Source organism: Python bivittatus, unplaced genomic scaffold (genome assembly GCF_059951505.1).
Source record: "Python bivittatus isolate LINGU-HERP-01145 unplaced genomic scaffold, Pbiv_v1 ctg000610_np1212, whole genome shotgun sequence".
Classification (NCBI taxonomy): Eukaryota; Metazoa; Chordata; class Lepidosauria; order Squamata; family Pythonidae; genus Python; species Python bivittatus.
Window position 1 is genome coordinate 17,050,506 of NW_028277088.1, and position 23,079 is coordinate 17,073,584.

Genomic DNA, 23,079 nt, shown 5'->3' on the forward strand with positions numbered 1-23,079 from the left:
CTGGACAAAAGAAATTTTCCTTCCAGATCATTATATTCATACAGTATGAGCCAGATGAAAAGCGTTCCAAGTATGACTTAATGTTTTATGATCACCACTTTCTCATTCTGCTTATTAGAAGGATAATGAACTTTACTGGAAAGATCCCAGATATCTCCAGGTAAGATTACCCAAGGCTTCCTTCAGACTGTAATCCTCTATGAGTGGATCTATCAGTAGCAAGCAAGTGCTGGCTTAACATTAAGATTACTGAACATGCATATTCCTGCTCATGTTTTTTGTTTCCTTACCTATGACAGGTAGGATAGACATTGAGACAGCTACTGGGTCAAGGTATGTTTTGTAGGCACAGAACTGGGATTTGAATCTGGATCTCATTGATCTAAAATCTCTGCTCTAGCCTTTGTATCATAATGGATACAAGTATGAAGATTTCATTAGGGATTGCTATATGGATATCCATCCAATATATACTAGGATAGTGTATAAGTATGAAAAATATAAATAATGTTTATTGGCACAATAAAACTTGAAAAAATATGTATGAATGCTTTGATAAGGAAGATATAAATCTCTCAATTTTTAAATTGTGAGATGAATTCTAGTCTTCCTTTCTTAATAATTTTTAGGATTCTTCCTTAAGAATACCATACAATCATATCCAGATAATCACAAGATGTTTAATTAAAACTGCAATTCTTGAAATAACTAAATTTATTTTAGCTAAACACCCTTCTGTACCTGAAATCCAAAGACTACTAAGCAATCATCAGACCAGTAGCAACATCTGGATGAAATGTTGGTTAGCGATAAAGAAACATGAGCAGGTTCTTCACACTATGGAGATGAGAACACTACGATGGTCACTTAGTATATCAAGACTAGACTGAGTGACAGATAAAGGCATACCAAAAACCTTAGTGTTGCCCTAATTGCTGAGAAAATGCAAGAATTGAGCTATTTACTATATACAAGAACAAGAACAGCTCTAGAATTAAATGTAGAGGATCACCATCCAAAAGGACAATCAAAATTGTGCTGGCTCAGCTGATTGAAAGATGATATGCACCTTCTGAAACTCAGTTGTAGAAAAGCTGTAATTAGAGAAATGGTCAGTGCAGTGCAAACAAGTGGACCTTGCAACCAGGTGTGGCAATCGTTAGGAAGAAGAAGAACTAAATTAACTTAATCAGAGCTTCACATACTGAACCACACGTTTCTGTGCAGAGAGCTTCTCTGATAAAGGATTGGTTAATCTTCAAGCTGAACAGATGGCCTACTAGAAAAGAGGAGGAGTGCTTGGAAGAACATTCCCATCTTCATCTTTCAAACTGGTCATCCATGCTACTAATCCTGAGGCCACAAAATGTTTGTCCAATAAGACATGCATAGCTGAAATGCTCAACGCAGTGTGGGACACTATGTTTATTGTCTTTGGTAATATAGCAACAATGTTAGATATTGATTGTTATAGCTCAGAAGACATTCATTCTGTTGGCTCATGCTACTTTTTCCCCTTTTTAAAATTCCAGGAAGGTATGCTCCACAACAAAACTAGTCTAGCATAAAAAGATTCATACTGTATATGTGTAACTGTCTCTTGCTTGAAGGATCTACTGAAGCTGAAAAATAATGTCCACTTCATGGTGGATGGGTGTTGATAGTAGCAGGTGGGTTGGAAAGCATAACATGGACTGGGAATATGGCCTAGGAATGAGGTTCTTCCATTTATTATATTTAATGTATAACCTTCCTTTCTGATAAATAGGCAGAGTGTGGCACCAACCACCAAGAAAGCCCTCTCTTGCATTCCGGTCAAATGGACCACAAGACCAACGTTATACATCAAGGAAGTTGGAACTGAAACTGATTGCTTTTAGCCATTTTGTCCCAAGATGTAGCTCAAAAAAACTGTCACTAAACTTTAGGGAATATTTACACTGATTCTAATCCAATTTTTTTTTTCCTGAACATAAACTTGAATGAAACATACATAGGCTCCATGGAGTAAAGTAGCTAACTGGATTGGACTTTGGCAAGCTGTTTAACACCTTTTTCCTTTTCTTGAGCAGCATTAAAGGGACTGTTTTTCAGTTTTTTCCCTCCTGGTTATAAATTTTTCCTGGTGTTGATTTCATTTGCTACTACTCATTGCCTATCTCCTAAACAAGAGGCAGGCAACCTGGCAACCAAGGTGACATGCCATCCCCAAGACTCCTTTCTGTGACCCTCAGTCCTCTCTGATCATGATTACTGAATATCAACAGCAGAGTTTCTTGTCATTTTGAGTTGGGAAGCACATGAAAACTAGGGTAAGCTCTAAAATAGGCATATCATATATTAAAAAACACAGAATCCTCTCCAAATTCCCCCATGCATCTCCTCCTTACCCACCTATGTCAGGGTCACCCATTTTGAGGGCCTTAGCCCCCTTCAAAATCTTAAATTTGGCCTTTGGCCATCAAAAGATTGTTAATCCTGACTTAATCTATAAATTATATTTGGTAGCATATTACTTCTTCACTTAGAAGAAGTCTCTAGAATATGGGTGGGCAACCTGCAGAAATTGTAAGTGTTGTAATAACAAGCTGAACGTGAATATGAAATATTTCTGACAGAAAGGAGAAAGTGAATACTATCTGCCGTCCAGTCACATGACTACCCAGGCTGTATATAAACTGTACTTGTGTCTGATAACCTGAATCTGGGAAACTGCTGAGACAAACAAGCAGATAAGAGTTTTTACATATACAGTAGAGAGTTTTCTATGAGAGGATGGAAGTTAAAAGAGGGGTAAGAAGCTGGCAGGGAGAGTGAAGGTTGGAGAGAGGAAAAGGAGGAAAGTGGCTAGCAAGCAAAGATTGCTTCTAGGCTGTTGAAGAGATAGAAATTCCAGGATGACTCAAGATCATTGGAGAGGAACTGGCATAAGGGCTGTTATGCAAGGGGGAGGCTGCAGGGATCATCTACCCACAGCAGATATCCAGAAGCAGAAGAAGATCCAATGATGCTAGAAAGAAAATCCATTTTTTGTTAATCATGAGAGTTTGCCAGCTAAGTTTAACTGAAGCCCCTGATTAACTCTTTGGGAATTAGTAGCAGGTATACTTTAGGATACACAGAATATCATTTTAGCAGAAGTAATATTACTGTGAGTAGAGAATTAGTTAATCTCTGAACTGTAGAGCAATTAAGTCATAATGTAATTTGTTACATTCCAACTCTGACAGAGGAGAGAAGGGAAAAGGGCAGATCTTTTTGTATGGATTAGCTGAGTTCCACTTGTTCAGCTGATGCAAAAAGACATTTACCCTTGCTATTCAAGAATAAATGAAAAAAATGGAGTGATTCACTAGAAAGACTTTGCATGCTTTATTTTATTTGATCAATCTTGAGAACTGATGACACTGCTGTTCTGGGCCCTGCAATCTAAAAAGGACACTGACAAACTGGAGGGAGTTCAGAAGAAGGCTACCAAGATGGTGAGTGGACTGGAAACCAAGTCCTGTGAGGAACATTTAGGTGGGTGTGATTAGCCAGCACAAGAGAAAACAGAGGGGAGTTATGGCAGCAGTGTTCAGATATCTGAATTGTCTTATACATGAGGCAGTGAATTTGTTCTCTGGTGCCCTGAAGGGCAGTACCAGAACCAATGACTTGAAAGTACAAGGAAGTAGATTCAGGTTAGATATTAGGATGAATTTCCTGACAATGGGTGTCAGGGGAATGTCAACCAGTTGCCTCATGAAGTGCTATGTTCTCACTAACAGTCTTCAAACAGACTGCTTAGCTATCTGCCTGAAGCCCTTTATCAGATCCTGAACTGAACTGGGCATTCTACTAGATGGCATTTGAAGTCTCTTCCAACTCTATATTATTCTAACACTTGGAGCCCTGAAAACAGAAGTTTCTTGCCATTTTGTGATGGGAAGTAGATGAAAATTGTAGTCTAAGCCCTGAAATAGTCATATCACAGTTGTTAGAAAGAGGAGAATAATCTATTTTTCCTCTAAGTGATCCCCACGTGCACATATGATGTGGCTCCAATTGTTATGCAGCCATCAGTTCATGTAATTGTTCAGCACACACCTTGGCCACAATGCTATATTGCATTAACAGAAAGCTCAACTGTCACTAGAGAAAACATGTGGTCCCAGTAAGCACTGTTGAGAAGGTTGGTGTAAGTTTTGCACATTCTCATTTAAAAAGTAGATAATGATTTGACATTACCCTTTAAAAAATGTATGAGAATTTGATTCCCACTCCAAATGCTTGCTACCTTTAATTATCTGAAGCAATTCTTTTTTAAAGAAGTGCATCAGATAAATAAAGGTAGTGGGCATTTGGGGTGAGAATCAAATTCTCATATAGGTCCTCTTTGTTTAAGAGTTACATTGCTTTAAAAAATATTGGAGACAAGAGTGGTGTTCACTTAAAGATGACATATCAACCAGAGCATACAGAAAGCTATCAATATTTGAGGAGGGAGCTGTCCACATTTTTATGGTGCTGAAATCATCCGGGGGGGAGATGCTCTTTGAGGACTAATGACATGCCTCAAATGGTACTGTACACAACTTCGGATTCCAAGTCCCAAGTAGAAACTTCTGGTATTATCATATGGTTTCCAAAAAAGTGAAGTGAATGAGAAATGCAAGTAGTATCTTACACCATAATTCCTTTTACCCACCAAGTGAGTTCCATTTTTTTTTTTTTTAATCTGCGCTCAGTCGTTACCGACTCTGCAGTGACTGCTTGGATGAGTCCTTGCAGTTTTCAAGGCAAGGTGTTTCGGAAGTGGTTTGCCAGAGCCTCCTTCCTAGAGCAGAGCCCAGCCGGCGAGCGCAGGAGGCGGAGTTTCCGTTGCTTTGCGCCCTTTTTGGGCGAGCATGGTTTCGCGCTTACCGGCAACTGCTCCTGACTCCTTTTGCAAGGTGCCGCCAGCATTTTTCCTCCCACCAGAGTGAGAGTACCCATTTATCTACTCATGTGAGTTTTCTAACTGTTGGGTTGACACTCTGAAAGTTGCATTAAGTTATCTAATTTTAAAGCATTAGAGGTTTTCCCCTTACCAAATATTTTTTAAATATGGAAGCAAAGATGCTAATGTCACTATATCCTTCCTTACAAATTAAATGGTTGCTTTCTGTAATTGAATGTATTGCTAATGTGTTGTAACAGCTTAAATACTTCTAACATATGAATGAGAATGGAACCATGTCATGTAACTCTTCCCTTTCCAATGTAACAGAGGACAGATGTCTTTACAGAGGAGGGTTATGCATTCTGTGTAAAAGGGAGGAGGGATCATGGATGTGACATCATCACATGATGCAGTTCATCAATGCAGATTGATAATTTGATAAAGCTAATATCAACAAGGGCAGCTAGTTTCTCTACTGAGGAAACACCTCAATCTCAGGTCAGGGCTAGCACTAAGTTAATCATGTCAATTTAAAATCTAGATAGTAAGTCAGTACTGATAGGTATCCCTCAAAAGCATAGCACAACTTGGCCATTGCCTTCACATTTCAAATTTTCCATTACTGGTCAAAGGTTGCTGGAACAAAATAAAGACCAATTTAAGATTAAGGTGAAAGGAAGGTCAAGGACAATTATGTGGCTTATAGAAAAATTAAAATAATACTACATATCTTAATTTTTTTTTTTAAAGCATGAGGTCCCTGCTTAAACAATACTTGATAGGGAAAGGAAAAATAATATCCCAAGACTGTAGGGTAGAGGAGTTAGTAACAATCTGTATGATTTTTTTTCTGCCCAAATATAGACAACTCTGCTATGCGGCTAATGCAATATTGCATATAAAATAAGGTGCGGTTAAAACTTATTCAGAACAGGCAACTACTCTGTACAATAATGCTTAGCAGTGCAAACCAGTGAAGAGGAAATAAGAAGTAAAGATTCCAGGGCACTTATAAAAGTAAGAATTCTGATTAATAAGGGAAAATATACTAGATCTTACTATTAGAACATATTTTCCATATAGTAAATCTTATATAATTAAACATGAGGTAAGAAATAATCAATCTTTTCTCTCCTTCCCTTTCTTCCCCTACCTCTCCCCCAACCCCAAATACTAAATTGGGTTTCAAAAGATTAGAATCTGTACTTCCCCATAAACTCATTTGACCTCAGTTCTCTGGATGACATCCATAAAGTCACTTTATAAAAATGTGCTGCTTGCACTGTACAATAAATTGAACAAAGAGCTCAGGAGGATGGGATCAATGAAAGTGATAAAGGAAGATTGATCAGCTGAATGGGAAGCCTATTAGAGATTGTTGAGAAAGATGAGTGCATTCCATTTGTCTCATCCTCCAAAATTTAAATTGTAGCATTACAAAGGGGGAATATTCTAGTTATGCTGCATAAGAGCTTTGAATTTAAGTTGACAACTGCTGTCAACCCCACACATTTTGACATGGAATCTGTATTTCTATTGCAAAGGTAAATAAACAGGAGAGAAATATAAAGGGAAATAACTAGTTGACTACACAACTATGCTAATAAAATAACAATGCAAAACCCTTAAGGATAGAGATGTATATGTAATCATAGAGAAAGAGATAATTTTGTAATTGTGCTTACATTTGCTGCAAAGAAAATCAGAAGCTTCTTCTTTTCTTTATATTCAATTTCTGTACTTTTTCTTTTTTCTTTTTACTCTCTATCAGTTTGTGCTAGTTTTTATGTTCTTTGTAAACCTTTAATTAAAAAACTATAAAACAAAAAAGAATAGAGATGTATATTCCCTTCCCACTTTTAAATTTAGATACGAACCTTACAATTTTTGTTTGTTTCATTATTTAGATTAGTATCTTTCTTAAATATCCAGAGGTTGGCCCTCTGGCTGTTGCCAAGAATTTAATAAATCATATTCTTGTCAAAGTTGTATCACATTAAAAGATCATGCCATAGTTCCTATCTCTGCTTATGACAGAGTTACTTTGACCAAATTCCCACCTAGCATAGATAAAAACTGTGTAACAAGTGAAACTGCCATCATTACATTGAGTATAATAATATTCGGGATAGATACTTACAATTCCTCAGCAAAACCAGATTCAGACTGTAGTCATAATTATATTTTAATCTTTCTCAATATGGTATTTTCCAACTGTGGTGGGCTTCAGCTCCCTAAATCTTAACTAGCACAATGGCATTCACTAGAATTCTGAGAGTTGTTCCAATGCACCAGGAGGTTGGGGATATTTTTATCCACAAAAGTTTTCCAAAAAATTTTGAATCAGCAACTTACTTAGAAAATGTTCCCATGAAAATCATTATGATTACTATTAACATATTAATCACAATAGCCATCATCTCCATTATGTGTATTTGAGCTAAATATTTTGATGTGAAAAAATAGCCTATTTTATAAAGTTTAAACATTACATTCATTCAAAGGATCTGAAGTTTTCTTGCGTGGGGAACAATTATTTTATTGGAATGTTGAAATAAAGTTGGGCAATAGGCAATAAAACAATAGAACATAGTTTTTTTTTTAAAAAAAACCTGGCTTTTATAGAATTGTTACTTGTGATTTTAATTGGGGATATTTATAGTTTTATAGTTTTTATTGTCTTTGATTTGAATTGTAAGCCACCCAGAATCACCCTCTGGGGGAGATGGGCGGCATATAAATTTAATAATAAATAAATAAATAAATAAAATCTGCAAATCTTGCCAGAAGAACATTTTCCAGCCCATATCTCTGGTTTTTTCCACATATATGAGTCCTGACATCCGTTGGTTATTGTTACTGAACACTGTGAAGCAATTTCTAGCTATATAATTTTCAAAGCTGTTTTTCCTCAGTAGCATTGGCACTGGAGAAAATGAACAGCATTAAAGCAGAAGGACTCTCAAGGTGAGAGAGAGTCCTGATTTTTGCCAAGGACAATTCTGATGAAGCCTCCTGATTACACACAAATGCCAAGGAAACACATTCCTCTTACTCTGTTTTTCTCTCTTCTTTGTGTCCCTCTTGCAACATAATTCAGCCATCCCCTTTCACTCAGTTGAAAGGTAGAAAAACAACCATAAAAGGCTTTTAGATCCAGATGTCTGCATGCAGCTGATTTTCCACTGACACTGGTTATTAAAAAAATACCTTTGATAAATCTTTTGAGGGCAAGACATCATAATGCAAGTTTAACCCCTGTGTCTGTCTTGACCCACAACATTTACAACTAGTCCTGAATTAAATAGGCAATATGCAAACCAAGCATGTTAAACTAATTCAGTTTACCTTAATCAAGACAGAGCCCCTATTGGTGAGCTGGGTTCAGGGGGAAAGCCAAAATGTAATTAAAGAAAAGCAGTGGTCAAGGATTCCAAAAGATAAACATAGCACAGCAGTCAGGGTTCAAAGAACACAGTAAAGTCATTGTCAAGGTCATGCAGAGATCAAGGGTTCCAGGAGTAAAATGCAACATGAGACGAGCTTGTAATGGACATGCAGTAGGTGTTCCAGCACCTACTGTAGTTAAGTAAAACCACAAATGCATATGCTCTCAGTCTCCAATCAAGCTTACCAGCCCTAATTACTGAACTTGGGGCTTCAAGATCACATGCTACCTTACAAACAGTCTCACTTATGCTATGTACAGTTCCATTCAAATATATACTCTTTCTTCCTATCTTCTGGTTCTCTCTTCAAAGCCAGGTTCTCTCTTCCATGGCCTAGGAGCTCTGGAATCTAATGCAAGGTCAGAGCTGAAGCACCAAAGGACAAGGGGCAACATTATTTCAAAGAGTCTGAAATAATTGTTCAGATGTGACAAGCCTTTGCTGTCTAGTATCAGGCTAGTTAAAAGTCCTTTTTGATTTCTCCTCCTCATTTAAGGAGGAATTGGACACTGGGCCTTCACAATGCTGCAGCATGAACTACATTTACACTTACATTTTTGATATGCATATAGTGGATCTACTATGGAGGTTCTCTACATTGAAATTGCAGAAACTTTTCTTGGGTATTCACTTGCATGGACAGCTTGTATGGATAGAAGAATCTCTCTACTTCTCTTTCTACATAAGGAGATTGACATACAAATGGCAGACCCAGCCACTCTTCCCCACTCCCCTTGAAATCAGGTAAAATATCACCTGGAATGAGCCTTTCTCTATGTGTATGTGTTGTTAAGGTGGCCGTGGATACAACATCAGTAACTCTATGCCATCCTCACTGGGTAACAGAGATTGTGTATAGATTACAGAGTATATGTAGAAAGTAAGGAAGATTACCTTGATGGAAATAGGCAAGAACCATTCCTAAGCAAAAGGGACTATGTGTGGAGGTACAGCACAATCAAACTTGCAAGATTCTGTTATAGCCAATCTCAGTAAAGGTAGTTCTAGTCTTCCTGTGGAGTTGATTTCCTGGTCTGGTCTACCTAATGGGGCTAACTGTATATGAGGTCAGCCATATGGTTGAAGATTTGTTGCTAGTGTTCTAGTATGTTGAATAATCTGCATTGCAAAATCTTATTCATATCACTGAAAGTTCTATCAAGCCTCTACTTTTCTTTAGGCGTACTTTTCTAGAGGAAGACCAGACTGCTGCCAAGTGATTATCCCATGTGAGCTTTTCCTATAAAGAACAATAACAGAAAAAAGGAAGATCACACATCTTAAAATCCCCTTTGTTCCTTTAAAAAGCTCTTAGTCAGTGATAAAAGAAGCCATGTTTGTTAAAGTTCTAAGAGAAAATCCAATATCCTAAATGGAGACAGTTGGGTACATTATGCTGTGGTGTGATATCATATTCATTACTGCATTTATACCCTGCCTTTCTATTTATTTCAACAGTCAAGGGAGCTTATAATAATTAAAAGAAAAAGGAAGTATTTTACAAAATTAATACAATTGAATTATAATTACAATCAGTCATTACAATAATTAACAATTTAAATCTTGGTGAAAGAGATGGGTTTTTACTAGGAGAATAAGAGCCAATGCATTTTTTTTAGAGAGTGCATTCTGTAGCTTGGGATCCATACAAGAGAAGGCTCTTTTGCACATACCCAATGGAGAAACTTCTGGTAGCCAGAGCATTTTCAGAAGGGCCTTTCCCACTCTAAGTAACTGGAGAAGTTCCTAGCTATGTCAAATTCAGTTCTGATCACTTTATCAAAACATTATGCATCTCTGCTAACACCACAGAAACACTTCAGTGCCTTCTTGGTAAGAATTCCTGGCACTAACCAGAATTGAAGACACACTGTGGAAAACACTGCATTTCTATTTGTATATTGTGATGTTTGTGCTCCAAGACTGATCTCTGAATGAGGTTATAAAGGAGCCCAAAAGGTTAGCTGAGGGTAGGCATGGCGCAATCTTTATAACCAGTCTATTGAGGTAGTTTAAGTTCAGGGGTCTATTTTGACTGAACGGTTGTTTAGTTAACTGTTTAATTGTAAGTTCACTGAAATTGGTCATTTTAACAGAAACTGTGACAGTAGTTTCATCGACCCAGGCATTGCAACTTTTAATAGAGGAAAAAAGAATTGAGATGTAGATGAGACAGCCCAAGAAAGTCACCATACTAGAAACACACCGGTAATGCTAAGTTAGTCCAGTGAATCAATCCATAATGCCACACACACCACATGCACAAACTCCTTTGTTTATCATGACTTTTTGTATAACTCCTGCTAGTCAGTTTTCTCCTCTTCTTCCACACCTAAATATTGGGGTAGAATGAGTCAAGCCAAAGTGACATTTAATGATAAAACAATTACATACATACAAACTGCACATGTTGCAAATTCTTAACATCTGCATTTTCTGCCAAAGCCCTTCCCCCAGCAATAAATCTCTTTGCAATATGAGAAGAACCCAGGTAACATGTCAGTAGCAGAAGGGATTCACATGACCGAAAGATCTCTAAATATCCAGCTTTTTAAAACATTGTTAATAGAAGAGAATATATATAGCTTAGGGTTGAATTGTGGAGTCCTTGCTGCTCTCTGAACTTAGTTGTTTGCTTGCAGACCTTTCATTACCCAACTAGGTAACATCATCAGTGCTAGCAAGTATGGGGTTTGCTCCCTGTTTATATACAGCAGCTTGCCCTGCAAGTCTTGGTGGGGGTGTGATTTTCTCCTTGGTAGATCCTTGATTAGGGTATTGTTTTCTGCTTAATTGTTTGCCTGGTGTTAATCCCTGCTTATCTGGGTGTCAGTTGCTGGAGAGGATGTATTCTGGTCTTTTTGTTTCCGATTAGCTTTTTTTATTGTCTCTTTTGAATGATGTATAAATGTGGTTTATCTCTATGTGTCTATTACTGACCAAGGACTCCACATTGTTAATGTTTTGAATATTTATATATTATTTAGTTTTCCTTTTACTTATTTTCCTCTTTTTAGCTGGAATGCCTACCCCACAAAGCTGTAAAGCATATATTAAGCTACAGTGAAAATCAGATGCAATAGAGATACAGTCAATCATTCTTGCTTAATTGCTGTGGAGAGGCATTTGGGGGAGAGAAGGTTGTAGTCAAGGAGAGAAGTTTTAACTGTCCTGTCCTCTGCACTGTGACTGCTCTTGAAAAGTCTTATTTTCTGAAGAAAATTAGACTTTAAACGAAGCTGTCATTGGAAAGGTTTTCCCTCCTAGAGCCTTAGCGCTGTACAATGGACAGAGCATGATGGGCAATAGAAGGGAGGGGAGGGAAGAAAGAAAATTAGAGGACAAGAAAACACAGAAAAAGAAACAAAGAGATGGGGAAATAATACAATGGACAGATGTATGAGTGTAAGAAACAGTGCGAATACACTAATGCTTATGCTTATGCTGAAAGTATTTAACCCCCAAGGCAGCAAAGTTTCCACACCAAAGTTCTAGAAAGGGTAAATTTTAAATACAACCAGTGGAATAAACTACTGTGGTGTATTCCACAGGCCAGGAAACTTGTAGAGTATGTCATGATACAATTGTGGGTTTACTCTCTCTCTTCCCATTATTATTTATTAAGACTACGGTGCTGCCCTTCAAAACTCCCAGAACAAACAAATGATAAGCAAAATCTGAAGTATAACATCCTCTGTGGGTATTCTGTTTCATTTTATACATACACAGAGACACACACAGAGATACACACAAACACAAAGTTGACTGCAGATGTAGGTACCCATCCATATGTCTCCTTTTCAGTAGCAAAGAAGCAGGAAACAGAAATACAGAAGTGGGGTAGAATAGGAGGGAGGATGGAAGGAAGGAAGGGGAACGGCCTGTGGCTGTAAGGTAGTCCTCGCTTAGAAGTTATGACAGTGCCGAATGAGGAGACTTACAGCCGGTCCTTGAAGTTTCAGCCATCATAGAGTCCCACAGTCACATGATCGTGATTCGGCCACTTGGGAACCAGTGCACAATTACGATGGTCACAGTGTCCCACAGTCATGTGATTGCCATTTGTGACCTTCCCTCCAGTTTCCCACAAGCAAAGTCAATGGGGAAGCCGGCAGAAGGTCACAAGTTGGGGATCACGTGATGTCACACTTAACAACCACACATGATTCACTTAACGACTGCAACTGGAACAGCTGGAACTGCCATCATAAGTCAGTGGAGTCACATCAGATTTTTCACTTTTTTATGTATGGGGATAACAACTGCTTGTCCCCATTCTTTGGGAATCAGAGCAAACTGCTCCATCTAGTACTCCTGATAAGTTATCAGAAGATAGCCATATTATTAAGTCTGGAATTTTGCATCTTCATGTTTTCCTTTGGGCAACCCTCTTTTGCTTCTTTATTAATATATTATGCACAGGTAGTTCCCAGTTTAAGAATGAGTTCTGTTCCCAACGTCTGTCCTTAAGTTGAATTTGTATGTAAGCTAGAACAATAATATTGTATAATACTGTATAAGTAGTATTGTGTAATGAACTTGAACCATTGTGTATTTAACTCAAATTTTGCTACACTAGGCTGTGTTCTTAACTATGGGTCATCTGTAAACCAGGTGTTCTTAACCCGGGGACTACCTGTATTTTCTCAAATTAAATATGAATTTTATTTACCTTTGCAATAATCTCATGAGATTGCTATGTGATATTCCTCTCATGCGAACCACAGAGAGTGACTGGTAATGAGTTTCAAGTCTCCAATCATTGACTGGATTCTTGAGTTAACCGTAAGTAAAGGACATAGGCTTTCACTGGTGCATGAAGACATCAGGAAGTGATGGGAAAGGTTGCCTCTGTGGTTGAGTGTATTTTGTTAATGTCACGTTACTCTGTTGTTTGCTCACTTGAATGTGTCACTTGCCATCTTTCAAGTGTGTGTGAAAGGCTCCTATCCAGACACCCAAGGCTCCGTACATTCCTGGATTGGGGAAGCGGGAAACCAAAACTCAAAATAAAGGGAGTGGAACAAAACAAAAGCAAAAGTTGGCAAATTCTCATTGGTTGGACCTGGGTGGAGCTACAGCTTAAGGAAGGTGGGGCTCTGTATGTGTGTATATGTGTGTTTGTACAGATAAGAGTTTCTCTTTTTTTCTGTCCCAGGATGGGGATATTTTTTTCCTTGCAATTGTTCTGAGCTTGTGCTGTAGCCATTATATGCTCCCTTCCTGCTTGGTTATAGCAGTGGCAAAGTTGCAATTCAAAACAAAAATGTGAGGCCGTGGTTTGGAGTCATTTGTGGTCCTAAGAATAGAGGTTGTCTACCTCTGTCCTAGGCAATATATTTAGATGCTGAACTTCCTCCTCTTCTTTTTCCTTTTAATGGCATGTATTCTGGAGAAATAAATAGGAAGTTGGTATTAGCAATCAAATGCACTCCAGAAGTGAGGGTAAAAGGATTTCATTAACACACTCCAAACTCCAACCACAACAAAATGTTCAAATTTGGCTAGCCTTTCTAATATTTTTGTTTCCAAAGGGCAGTTGGCATTTTTAAGATGGATGTTGCGCTCCTGAGCCCTAATTTAAGCTGCCAAGTTTCCTAAGAGAGCTCATGTTTCTTGCTGTCTTATATTACTCATAATGACGTTGGCATCAGAGCCACAGATTTTTCACATCTTTTGTGTGTATACTGCTACATAATAAATTTCTGATTAAACTGAGAATCAGCTATAACAGAACATGTCAGTGCTCTAAACACTGCTGAAGGGTATGTGCCTGTTTTGCGTTTCAATTTAAATCAGGATGTTGCTTCCCAGATTAACAGAGGGGAGCATGCAGTTGTGTTGTTATTATTTTACACAGCACCTGTTTTCCACTTATACCCTGGCTCTCGAAATTAATTTAGGCTCAAATTTTAATGAGTCACTATTGCATTCTTTGCTAGAAGGCTGAGATGAAAGTCACACAATCTTTAAAAAAATCACAGTGGGATAATTCACAACTTTTGAAAAGATAAATTCAAACCATGGATATGACATCCTTTCCAAACTTGGCACCCTCCAGAGCATAGAATGATAGTTTGAAGGGAGTATTTAAGCTAATGAGTCTAATCCTCTGCTCAGTGCAGGAATACAAGTTACATTTTTCCTTGATGTATTTATTAGATTTATATCCTGGCTTTTGCTTGGGAAATCAAGGTGACATACACAGTATTCTCTCCCCCTATATGTCCTCACCACAACAACCAGGACAGCAAGGTTGGGATGAGAGAGAGAGAGAAAGTGACTGCCCCCAAATCACCCAGTGAGCTTCCATGGCTGAAGGGGAACTAGAATCTGGCTGTCCCTGCTCTTAGTCCAACATCTTAACCATTTCATTGCACTAGCTCTCATGGATCCATGTATTACCTGTTTTCAAACCATGGCGGATATTTTCATCCTCTGCCTCCAATCACTCAGTTAAGTGTATACAATAAGAAAGGTATTAATATGTACAGAACAGGAACCAGTGGAACGGCAGGGTGGAGGAGAGTGTGAGCAAGAAGCAGGGGTATCCATAAGTGGGTGCAGGGAATCAAGTTGGCAGCCAGGACTGAACAATTAAAGCCTATAATGGTATGTGGGAAAGACCTTGGGAGACTGGGCCAAGAGATGCTGCCAAGGGAATGGTCATATAAAAGACAGCACAGCCTGCAGCTGGATAGTGGGCGGGGCAAGAGGCTCATAAGAGACTCTCCTTAGTTTGTCAGGCTATAAAGGAGATGGGGGGGGGGGGAGAATTGTACTTTCAAGACTTGCCAGATTCTGTCAATGTAGCTTTACAATAAAGTAGAATTAACTCATCTGGTTGTGACTCCTATCTGATTTACCCTGGGAGGCCAACATCAATCTTGCAAGTCTGAAAGTACAATCCTCCCCCCCATCTCTTTTACAGCCCAAGAAACTAGGGAGGGTCTCTTATGAGCCTCTTGCCCCACTATGATGGAAAGGAATTATGAAGGCCAAGCTCAGGGAGATAAGCATTTTCTTAGCTCACCGGAACCGTGTGGGAGGAACAAAAGGATGAGACTGACACCTCCCTGAGGAATTCACACTGTTGTGGCTGGAGGACTTTGGGAACTGGGGTTTTAGTCTGGGAAGATTCTTGCTAGAGGTTGTGGCTAATAAACATAGCTGGACTGAATTTGCATGGTCTCTTGGAGTTCCTTGGGCTAGGCCTGACACCCACCCACTATCCAGCTGCGGGCTACATTGCCTCTTATATGACTGTTCCCTTGGCAATGTCTCTTGGCCCAGTCTCCCAAGGTCTTTCTCACATACCATTATGAAGCCCCACTCTATTGATATGTGCATCATGCTTGTCATGCACATTAAAAAGGGGTGGAACTTTGATTGCTCAGTTGCAGCCATCTTGACTTTTTACACACACACACACAAAGGAATCCCTGACAAGAAGCACCCAGGGCAATCCCCATACACACCATTGTTTCTCACACCAACAGTCCTGATATCTCTTTCCTCTTTCCTATACTGTAGACCAGGGTTCCTCAATCTTGGCAACTTTAAGATGGGTGGACTTCAGCTCCCAGAATTCCCCAGCCAGCCTTGCTGTCTGGGGAATTCTGGGAGTTGAAGTCCACTCATCTTAAAGTTGCCAAGGTTGAGGAACCCTGCTGTAGATGGCAGCCGCACTTGGGGATCCTACATGCCCTTGGTGTATGGGCAATGGCCTGGTCCCAGTGGAATCTTCATCTTAGGTCTCTATTGCAGGGCTCCTCAACCTTGTTGACTTGAAGATGTGTGGACTTCAACTCCCAGAATTCTGGGAGTTGAAGTCCACACATCTTCAAGTCGACAAGGTTGAGGAGCCCTGCTCTATTGCATTCAGCAGCAAGTATAGCAATACAAAACTGAAAACAATAAGATGCCAGTTCTGGCTTCAGTGCTGTCATCCAGTGTAGAATCTTAGAAGATGATTCACCTGCCTTTTAAATGTCTAATCACTTACATTTAACAAAGCTGCGTAATGCCAGATGAAAGCATCTCTTTAAGAACCTGAAGGAACAGGAGATAATTGATAACATAGTAAACTAAGGAACTAACCAAACTTCAAAGTAATTACACTGGAAATTATATGAAGGAATGACTACAAACCACTCTATGCCAATATTGTTGAAATCTTGTTAGCATCTTGATAGCGTTCAGTGAATTGTGGCACTTGATTTGACATCTACATTTTTTGCTTAAAATATGGAATGGCAATCAATTCCCATGAATCTTCTCACATATCCCTAACATATGTAGAGATCACAGTGCAAAGAAACAAATACACATACACAGAAATCAACTATGGCACGTTCGGCATATTAACATTTATAAATCGGCCCTTTTGAAGTAAATGTTTTTGTTTATATCCAAAGTTTTAAGCTGAGTGGCAGTTAAGCCAGAAATGGGCATCTTTTTTTCTGGCTGGGAAACTTTCCATCTTTAATAGTTTTCTGCTTCCATGGCCCCAGGGGCACATCTGGAAATGTCATGGTGTCTCCGAGGGAGAGGCTGACATTTTTCAGCCCATTTTTTCTTTCTTTTTGGTGGGAGGCTGAGAAGTTTAAGTGCAAAATAGATGTGTTGCATTTTCTGAAAACTTAAAAGCCCTATTTTGGACTATTTTCAGGGCGAAACAAAAATAGCAAACAATCATGTCACTAGAAATCAGGAGAAATGTCAGCAGTATGATATGGAGGAGATGCAAAAATTGAACTGGGAGCCCCCTGCTGTTCACAGGTTGTACCTTAAATGTATGTTCCTCTGGACTGAATACCTTAATTATACTGCACTGGGTCTGTTAACACAAGACTAAGCTTCACTGTTGTGTTTGTTAAAGTAAATATTGAATGTGGAGGCTCCGATCTGGACTATATATCCTGGCAAGGGCTGGGCTTAAGAAGGAAGTTAGGAGTTGGTCCTCTTGGGACATGTCTGTTTTTTCTATGGAAGGAATTGTTTCCATTTTCCTTCTAGTACAAATAGCAGGCATTAAGGTTAAGGCAAGCCCAATGGTGAAAGGTGGGTCCCAATTTGGATTTGAAGGCTCACTAGCTAAATCGGTATGCCTTTGCCATTTTTTGGGATTCACATCACATTTAGTCTGACTGTCAGACTAAGAATAATACAAGGCCCTGCACTCCATTTATCATTCGGCTCATCTCCATCTCCAAAGGAAAGCTTCCTTCTAAATTTAAAAAGGCTCACTGCACGCCTTCGTTTGTCTGCTGAATGCTCCCTCCCTTCTTATTTTAGTTCCCTTTCTCTGCTCAACGCGCAGCACCGTTTCCCCAACTGCCACACACAAAACCTTCCAGTCACTGTGACCTACTTCTTCTTGCTTTGCTCTTTCTGACAAGAGTGTAAATAGAAACTTAGCCCCTTGGCACCCTCAATTGGGCTTTCATAACTCAGTCCCAAATGCGAACAGCACACCAGCCACACTGCCATTCATTAAATGTGTTAAATGTCAAAACCTTGCTGCTTTCTTTTGCTTTTCATGCTATTATTCTTATTTGCATGAGTCCCTCAACACAGGTTTTGTTATAGAAGCCAGTTACATGGAGTACTTACGCAATGTCAGATTTGTGTTAATGGAAGAGACGAAGAGCTGGTTTCTAGGGTAGCAGTACAACAGTCTAGTTTTCTCATCATTGGCTATTTGCCACAACCTCCCAAATTTGCTTCATGAATGGAAGGAGGAACGGGATACTTTGCAGCTACAGATGGTACTTCATCAGTGGGTTATCTTTAAGAAAGCAAGACCTTCAACAGGATTGCCATTTCATAGCCTAGGAAAGGGCAGAGTTGGTTCTCTTGAGAGGACCAGTATGGCATAGTAGTTAAGATGTTGGACTAGAATTAGAGAAACTGCCCACCAGGTAATTTTGAGCTAGGAACTCTTAGTCTCACCTACCCACAGGCTTGTATAGAAGAATTTGGTGGGAGAATGCTAAATATGCTGCTCTTAATTTCTAGTGGAAAATAGGATTTAGATCTAATAATGATCTAATGCATAGTAAGTCAGTATTATATTTTTTATTTCCACAAGGCAGAAGCATAGTCAGTGCTGCTCCAGGTGACTGGTGATTAGACTTCACATAAAGGCATCCTTATTCAATTGGCATGTCTACACAATTCCTGGAAGAAGACCACTGGTAGCCCTGCACTTTCTCATAAGCAATCTCTTTGATAGACTCTGCAGTCTGTCTGTTCCCTGAGTGAGAAGGGCAAGTACCCAAGATCCACAGTATATGCAGTATTACTACACATTTCCCATTTCCTAAGGCAGTGGACTTCAACTCCATGCTGGCTGGGGAATTTTGGGAGTTGAAGTCCACATATCTTAAAGTTGCTAAGTTTGAGAAACACTGCCCTAAGGTGTGAAGAGCTCCAAGGATTGTATGATTGATGAGCAGATTCCTTTGAGAAGAGATATGAAGTCTTTGCATGTATGGAGAAAGCTCCAATCAATGGAGAAAGCTGTTCCAATCATCTCTAAGAGTCATTCCTGTAACCCAGCAGATTCCTAGATAGAGTGACCCTTTGCATGTATGATGGTTCCTACATTTCTTTCCTTCCACCCTCATACAAATCTTCCACCCACAAAATGCTTGTCTCCTCTTCTCTGCTGGAGGAATATAATATTTTCCAAACTTTGGGAACCATCTCTATCAGGATTGAGGCTGCTTGCACATATAATAGTAGCCAAAAATTTGTGAAACCATGTTTTGGTCAACAAGCCACAATGGACACATGAAACACCAAACTGTAATGGGGGAGTTCATGTATCCGATAGCAAAAGCAAACAAATCATATTAATGGTTTAGTGAACTCAAGACAATGAAAGAGATTTCTTGCCTCAGTTGCGGAAAAGAGTGTCCTGTTTTGAACTTTTCACTGATAAAACAAAAACTGATTAATTGGGCTGTTAAGCTAATGTAGCAGCAGTTGACCAGCAGCCCTATCAGTTACCAACAAGAATCTCTTACAAATTCATAGCTGATATTAAGGTTACCAGAACTGGGCTGCAAAAATCTGAACAATCACCTGATGACAGCAAAGAGTTTGTTTTGTATGTATCATTCCTGCCATCTTGTGGTGATCTGGAGATTTGCAGCCCGTATCTGGGAGCAGCAGTTGACATCCATATGGACAGAAAGTGCACAGTGTTTTCTTCATTCCCATTTTGCAATATTCTGGCTGAAAATAACGCTTATTTACCAACCAACTGTAAAGTGCTTTTTTTTTTTTATGCAAGGCTCTGAATGAGTTATAAGAGAGCTGACACTCAAGAAAAATAAACAAAACACAAAACACCCACCAACTTTGACTATGTGGAAAGATTTGGCTTTGGGAGCAAGGGGGGAAGAATTCAAACTGACTAGCATGGAAAGTCAGCTATTGCTGCCACTCCTACATCAGTAGATGTTTTCTCCTTTCACACATCCTCCCCCAGGTTCGTAAAAATATCTTTGAAGAAACTACTGCAAAGGTATGGTTCTTTGTGCCCTCACTCTAAACAGCAGTAAGTGACACATGTATTTATTTATTTATTATTTATAAAATTTATATAGCCGCCCATCTGACCAGCAAGTGGGCGGCTATATAAATGTTGTATATTATAAATTAAATAGAAAGACTCTGGGTGGCGTACAACATTCTGACAACCAGCCTCTTCCTATATTAAACCTCCCTCCAAACCAGGGGGTTTGCAGGGTATGGTCAAAAAAGTGAAGATGGTGGTCATGATGGTGTGAATGAAGCTCTGCCTATTTTTATGCGTGTTGCATGTGCAGTGCCTATAAAAAACAGGCAGCGCTTCCATTGCACCATTGCGGTTGCCATCCTGACTTTTGTGACTGTACCTGCAGACACCTCTTAAGCAGATAAAGGTCTTCCCAGAACCCTCCTTAGCTGTACAGGTCTTATACCAACATCTGTGCTGTGGAAAATGTAGTGGACATTGTTAAGCACGGTATTAATGTGTATAAATATCTAACCTCAGTTCGGTATCCAAATGTGTCACATAGGTTCATCTGAAGTACACACAAAGCCCAAGCTATTGCTTTATTTGTTCATTCATGGAAATAGTTAAAACCCACCCTGTAGCAAAGGGTTTCGGGGCGGGATTGAAAACAAAAATCACTGAAAAACAAAACAAAGCCAAAAAACCAAAGTACATGAGGTTCCTCTAGTCTAAACATTTACTTACCTGGGAGTAAGTCCCATGGTAATCAATACAGAAGGTCAGTTGGGAAAAACAGAATTTGGGTTTGGATATTAAACACATATTTCCCACATTCTCTTACTTGCATACACCATGTATTTTAGAAATCACTGTTATATCTTTCAGATCCTCAAAGCAAGATACTGTTTTAAGAAATGCAGCAATAGAATAAATTAAAACATATTTCAAAATTAGTGACCAATGACCTGAGGGGTATAGGGCATCTTTGGGCATCTGCCATGCACCCCAGCATCCATAGATATTTTGTTACCAACTCCTATGCCATTGAGGACCCTGTCCCACTTCTCCACCAACTAAACACAATTTAGTGTTTAGTGTTTAGTATTAAACACACATTTGGTAATAGAAGACACAAAATAGAAAAATAGTTTGTGTGGAAGATTGTAGATTCTGGTGGGGCTCATACCTATAAAGCAAATGAGGGAAGTAGGTCTCTTCTTAAAAAGGGAACACAGGATGAAAAGTAAATCTTATGTTGTTTTGTGCCTTTCCTTGTTTGCTTCCAACATTGGCATATTGCTCTTCCAACGAGTTTCCAAGGTAATATCACAAAATAAGGATATAGAATACCCAAAGATGAAACACAATGATTCTATAGTCCTAGAATAGTCCTAGAATCACAAAGTTGAAATGGGACATTTAGGTCATTTTGCTCAACCCCTATTCAGTGCAGGAATCCAAATTCGAGTGTCCCCAACAATAGCTATCTAGCTTCTGCTTGAACATATCTAGTGAGGTACAAATTATCACCTCTCTGTGTGATTGGTTGCACTGACAAACTGCTCTTCTTAATAGGGTTTTTTTTTTCCCCCTAACACAATTGGAATTGGGCTTCAAATAACTTAATCCCATTATTCTGTATCCTGTAGTCCAGGATGATATGGAAGAAAATTTGATATCCTTCTGTTTGACATCTTTTCAGTAGGATATGCTATCATATCCCAGAATACGCTCTTCTTCTCAAGACTGATTAGGACCACCTTCTTCAGTCTCTCACTGGATTTTATATCTTGTCCCTTCTTCATCCCCATTGCCCTTTCCTGAACCAGTTCATTTATCATCTTGACATAGTACTCAGGTCTGACCAAAAGCAATTCTGGGAACAGAACTTGTTCCACCACCAGACTCAGGAAATGTGTGATTTTCAGACCACTAAAACCTAAAGAAAGAGTTTGATGTCATGGGATTTTTGGTAATCTCTCACCCAAGATCTCACATGAGAATGTGAAATCTCACACAACATTATATGAGAATGCTAACTTTTCTCAAAATCTTGTCCCAACTTTGGCCATTGACCATTGTTTTAAAATGACTTTTTATTTAATTTGGAGGTTCCACCATGACTGACTGAGAATATTGCCAGCCCTCATGCAATTTAAAACTTAACATGGAAGAATGCATTGTAATTCATGATAATTAAAATTTCTTCATATAGTTTCTTACCTCAGTATTATTTAAATTGCATGTGTGAGTTCCTGAAAACCAGCCTTCAGTTGAACATTGATCAATGTCCACTTTCTGTAGATTTATGTCGACTTTCACAACACCCCTGGAAGGAAAAGAAAGAAGATTAATTTGCATAAGGCCAGGATACCATTTCCCTTTTTACGGCAAGAAATAGAAAAAAGCTGTTCTCCATCTTAAGAGCATTTCTGAGAAGGTATGATTAGTGAAATGAAGCATCTCATTAAGTCAATCTAGTTACAAGTGCCAAAACTGTACTAGATATTAATGGCAGAAAAAGAAAGGATACATTTTAGTTGGCTGGTATATCATAGTACAGCTTTCTTTTACTTGGTGCTCTTCAGATTATTGGTGGTATCTTCCATAATATGTGCCCAGTCGAGCTGCCATGCTAGCTGGGGCTTATGGGAAATATATTCCAATATCTCTGGGGATATTAGTTTTGGGAACACTGCGTTAATTTATGGTGCTATGTAATGACTGCTGATCTACTCCATAAGGTGATAATTATAATTCATAATAATAATTCATCCAGTGCCATCATTCAATTTCTCTCCAAAAGGAACAGAATAAACTTCCAGCATAGACTCTCCTGAGTCATCCTAAAATCATAAGAAGTTGGAGCAGAATTATTTGTTTTATTTTATGAACAGGCCCTCTCTATGTCAAAGAACGATCTGTCTCAGGCACTCTCTCCTTTTTTGCATAGCTAGAGATATTGCTTATGGAATTAACTCCCTTTATATAGTGTCCTTGACTAGGGCAGAATTATTTAATTAATTGCAGATGGTTTTTAAATCCCATTCTGTCCCATTGGTTCAGCCCAGTTTACAACAGTTTTATCCAGGAAATAAAGAGAGTATCCTCATTCAAGAAGATTGGATCAGCTTTCCCAGCCTGGCTGGGAATTCTGGGAGGTGTAATCCAATACATCTGAAAGATACCTGGTA

The 23,079-nt window shown here is 38.9% G+C and overlaps 1 protein-coding gene across 1 annotated transcript in view; it reads right to left on the reverse strand.

Annotated features, from left to right (window-relative positions):
• GPR158 (G protein-coupled receptor 158) overlaps positions 1-23,079 on the reverse strand; it is a 128,845-nt gene that overhangs the window by 83,257 nt on the left and 22,509 nt on the right. Inside the window, exon 2 of the mRNA XM_088150527.1 lies at positions 22,109-22,214. Coding sequence (XP_088006653.1) covers positions 22,109-22,214 — 106 coding nt within the window. The remainder of the gene's footprint in view (positions 1-22,108; positions 22,215-23,079) is intronic.